This window comes from Rattus rattus, chromosome 1 (assembly GCF_011064425.1).
Source record: "Rattus rattus isolate New Zealand chromosome 1, Rrattus_CSIRO_v1, whole genome shotgun sequence".
NCBI lineage: Eukaryota > Metazoa > Chordata > Mammalia > Rodentia > Muridae > Rattus > Rattus rattus.
Window position 1 is genome coordinate 256339308 of NC_046154.1, and position 5040 is coordinate 256344347.

The window sequence follows — 5040 nt, forward strand, 5'->3', positions numbered from 1 at the left end:
TGTGGTCTGTAAGAGGTGGGGCCAGCAGGGATGAGGCTTCCACTGATACAGTATTAGGGGAGGAGGGAAGGGAGTTGATATTCTGCTGGGACCCCTTACTGACCAAACCCAGCAGAAGTCAACATGTGGGAAGCTGATTATTCAGTCATAGGGGAAGTATGCAGTCACCAGAGAGCACAGGTAAGAAGCCACACAGTTCACCTTTTTGCTTTCTGGATGCTTCTACCATGCTGTCATGTGAAGATGAACTATAGTTTCCTGTGGCCTTTTTTTTTTTTTTTAAATCTTGCTTAGATTCATAGTATTTCCTACTGTGGTAGACTTGGCTCTTTTTAATGTTATGCAAATGATCTCTTTGAGTGTGTCTATCTCTTGATTGTCTTTTTCTTTTTTGTGGAGGGGAATTACAGTAGATTCCCTCTTGTGTCACTCAGAGGCAGGGGTGAACAGGTGTAGCAGAGTACTTACTAATATCTATGGTTGTCAACCTGGGGGTTTTGACCCCTTTGGGGGTTAAACGCCCTTTTCACAGAGTATATAACAAGTATCCTGCCTTTCAGATATTTACATTATGACTCATAGCAGCAGCAAACATACAGTTATGCAGTAGCAGCAAAATAATTTTATGCTTGGGGGTCATCACAACACGAGGAACTGTATTAAAGTGTTGCAGCATTAAGGAAGTTGAGAACCACTGATCTACAGGGTCCTAGATTCTATCCCTGGCACTAGGGAAAAAAAGCAATGTTGGAAGACCATTGCCTGAGTGCACTAGTCACCTTTTGGTTGCTGTAATTAAAATACCACAACCAGAGTCACTGCCTGCTCAGCTCCCGGCTGTCGGGCTCCACGTCCAAGCCTCCTGGCACAGTATTTGGAGTTCTTACATGATGGCAGACATTGACAACAAAGAACAGTCTGAACTTGATCAAGATTTGGAAGATGTTGAAAAAGTAGAAGAAGAAGAAACGGGTGAAGAAACAAAAATGAAAGCACGTCAGCTAACTGTTCAGATGATGCAAAATCCTCAGATTCTTGCAGCTCTTCAGGCAAGACTTGATAGTCAGGTAGACACACCAACAGGATACACTGAAAGCTTGCCTAAGGTAGTCAAAAGACGAGTGAATGCTCTCAAGAATCTTCAAGTTAAATGTGCACAGATAGAAGCCAAATTCGATGAGGAAGTTCATGATCTTGAAAATATGCTGTTCTCTGTCAGCCTCTATTTGATAAGCGATTTGAGATCATTAATGCAATTTACGAACCTACAGAAGAAGAACGTGAATGGAAACCAGATGAGGAAGATGAAGTTTCGGAGGAGCTGAAAGAAAAGGCCAAGATTGAAGAAGAGAAAAAGGATGAAGAAAAAGAAGACCCTAAAGGAATTCCTGAGTTTTGGTTGACAGATTTTAAGAATGTTGATTTGCTCAGTGATATGGTTCAGGAACATGATGAACCTATTCTGAAGCCCTTGAAAGATATTAAAGTGAAGTTTTCGGACGCTGGCCAGCCTATGAGTTTTATCTTAGAATTTCACTTTGAACCCAATGAATATTTCACAAATGAAATGTTAACAAAGACTTACAGGATGAGGTCAGAACCAGATGATTCTGATCCCTTTTCTTTTGATGGACCAGAAATTATGGGTCGTACAGGGTGCCAGATAGATTGGAAAAAAGGAGAGAATGTTACTTTGAAAACCATTAAGAAGAAGCAGAAACACAAGGGACATGGTGGGACAGTTCGTACTGTGACTAAAACAGTTTCCAATGATTCTTTCTTTAATTTTTTGCTCCTCCTGAAGTTCCTGAGAATGGAGATCTGGATGACGCTGCTGAGGCAATACTGGCTGCAGACTTTGAAATTGGTCACTTTTTACGTGAGCGTATAATCCCAAGATCAGTGTTATACTTCACCAGAGAAGATATTGAGGACGATGGCGATGACTATGATGAAGAAGGTGAAGAAGCTGATGAGGGTTATCAGCTCTTCGAAGGAGTCAAAAGCTGCAGTAAACTTTTTCAACATTGGCTGCAGTAAATCTATTCAATAAAAGGTGTCTGGCTGTCTCAAGTTGTGTTGGGAAATTTTTCATATTAGAAGCTTTCAAATTAAATTGTATTATCAACAAACTCTGCAATCATGAAAATCTATTGACCCAAAGATTAACTTGTATAAGATTTCCATACATTATGGAAAAAAAAAAAGAAAGGAAGAAAATGCCGTGACCAAGGCAACTTAAGCTTGCATGGTTAAGAATCCATGAGGGTAGAGTGGAAGGGCAGCAGCAGGAAAAGCAACATGAGAAGTCATCTCAACCATGAGGAAGAATCAGAGAGAGCAAATTAATGGTAGGCAAGACATTTTATTCTCAGGGCAGCCCACCCCTTCTTGCTATTGTCAAAACACACGTTTTCCAGAAAAGCCATACCTCCTAAGGCTCCCCAAAGACCATCACCAAATGACAACCTGATGTTCAAATGTCTGAGCCTAAGGGGGACATTTCTCCTTTAAGCCATCTCTCAGTGTTTAAATCACATAGTCTCCGGGTTTCTAGCTTTGTGACCTTGAACAACTTATAAGCACAGTCCCTTGTAATAGACCTTAGAAGAGCTCAGATAAGAGGTTGTGGGTTTTACATGAGGAGGATAGGGATGAGAATGGATGGTAGAGAAGGTCTAACATTGTATGAAAGCATGTTTGCTCCACTGTTAATGCTTACTTCTGCTCAACATTAGTTTCCCCAATTCCTCTGTTGTAATAGCAGGTTTTTAAGATCATGTGCAATCTTTGACCAGGAAGCATCCTATGTGTCAGGTAACTATAATAGATTCAGTCTTGTAGCAACCTTTCTGCTTTTAATCCTCTTTCCTTCATCCTCCAGCCTTGAGTACCCCTATGCTGCCCTTTCTTTCTCTGAGTTTGGCTCACCTGGGTCCTCCACATGAGGGCAGCCATGTTGTCCTTGTCCTGTGAGAGGCTCCTGTCACACAGCATCTTGCCCTTTGGGCTCAGTGTGTCCAAAAGTGTAGTGATATTTATTCCATCCTAAAGTCTAACCACACATCACCGTGGAGGTTGCCTTTTGACTCTTCTAATCAATTCCCCATTTCCTTCACTTTGAGATCTGCAAGGGTCGATTCTCTCATGCTCGTCTTCAAGGCTCTCATCTCCCTTTGTTGTTCTTTAGCTGTTTCTAGTATGTTTTCTGGAATGCATATTAACTTTCATGCTTGAAATATATATTTGGTTTTTAAAGAAATACATAGAAATGCTTGGGTGAATTTTTAGTAAACATGAATCTGGTAAAATACATAAACATTGAGATTATAGTCTAAGGAATAATATAACAAAAAGAAAAACCAACATTACTGTAGCCACAGTACAGATCAAGAGGTGAGTTCACTGTGGGCAAATCAAGAGGTTCCTGCCATGATTACACTCATCGACCCCCTGAGAATGAGGAGCCCCTATGCTCCTTCATGAGAACAGAAAGTAGAAAGGGGAACCCCACTGTGACCCTAGTTGGTGGTTATCCCATGGTTCCCAGCTTTGGAAGATAACCTTTAAAGCACACCCCTTCCCCACTACCATTTTACATAAACATGCAATTTCGTTCTCTCTAAGTGGAACTGGTAGGTAATAGGGTAGAAAAACTTTGGACTAGTTTAAACTTGAACAGACTGTTTTACATAGTAGCAGCAGCAACTTGGGGCATTCTCCCTTTGAATGTACAAAAGATACCCCTATTCTGAATCTTACAAAACTTTTTTTGGGTATTTTTAATTGTAACTGTTCTTACACAAAGTAGCTTTCACTGTCTCCCATTGCATTTGCATGTGTATTTTCCTTCAGAGGCTGAGAGTTCCTATGCATCTTAAGTGAATGTGGAATTTGGCTACGTGTCTTTTCTCTCTGTCTTCCAATTAGCACCAGGTTAGCCCTTTCTTCTCAGTGTTAAGCCAACCTAGCATTCCTGCACTTCCTGTGAAAGAATCCATGTTTAGATAGATATTGCTAGGTTCTATTTGATTCTTCATTGTTGAGAATTGTTGATTTGCTTATGTTTGATAAGGACATTGTCTACCATTTTCTATTTTTTTCTCCCCTTTCCCTTAATTTTCTTAGAGATCTTCTCTAAGAGATTTATTTGTTTGGCAGAAGTCATTGGTGTAAAGTCACAGTCCCACATGATCTGTTTATGTATTTTAAGCCACAACTTCATTACTGTTTATATGCTGCCAACCCTAATCTGTATTCTCCCCATTAATACCATTTCTGTGTGTACTTTTAAATTATTTTGGATTTATATTACCAAACATTTAAAACTTAATCAAATTTTGGAAAAGAAATTCTAGGGTTGGGGGAGGGGTGTAGCCCAGATGATGAAGTGCTTTCCTAGTGCACATAGGTCCCAAATTTGATGCCTGGACCACACAATTAAGGTATGGTGGTGCATGTTTGTAATTCCAGCAGTAACAGGAGCATTGCAAGGATTTAAACTTTAAAAGAAACAAACAAAACATATATAAGTGTTTGCCTCTCTCTCCGTCTCTCTCTGTCTCTTTCTGTGTCTCTCTGTGTCTCTGTGTCTCTGTCTCTGTCTCTCTCTCTCTTTCTGTGTGTGTGTGTGTGTGTGTGTGTGTGTGTGTGTATGTGTGTGTAGGCATATGCACGCATGTGCATGTATCTCCTGGGGACTGGAGGTACAAGTGGTTTGTAACTGACTAGGAATTGAACCCACGTCTGCTGGAAGAGCAGCATGCAGAATGGTCTCTCCAGGCCCCAGGATGACTAGTTTAAAGCCCTCTATGACTATCCAGTCAGGTGGAGGGGTAGCACGGTATACATGAACCCTGCCTCAACTATGGAAGATGAGCCCAGCTTGTAATTTTCCTATTGCTTTTGTAAAATTTGTTAGCTGCGTTCACGTTTTATCACTTGCTTCTTCCTCTTCACTTAAGGTTCAATTCTCTGTCTAGTTTCTAGTTTCTTCAGGTTGAATTTAGAAGCTTAAGCCTTAAATCCCGTTTGCTAAAT

At 40.6% G+C, this 5040-nt stretch overlaps 1 protein-coding gene across 1 annotated transcript; it reads left to right on the forward strand.

The window, feature by feature from the left end:
* The first annotated feature begins 869 nt into the window (after nucleotides 1–869).
* Nucleotides 870–2058, forward strand: LOC116890169 (nucleosome assembly protein 1-like 1). Its single transcript, XM_032890904.1, is given in 3 exon segments — nucleotides 870–1194; nucleotides 1197–1781; nucleotides 1784–2058. Coding segments are annotated over 3 exon segments (1149 nt in total). The 5' UTR covers nucleotides 870–887; the 3' UTR covers nucleotides 2041–2058.
* Nucleotides 2059–5040: the final 2982 nt, after the last annotated feature.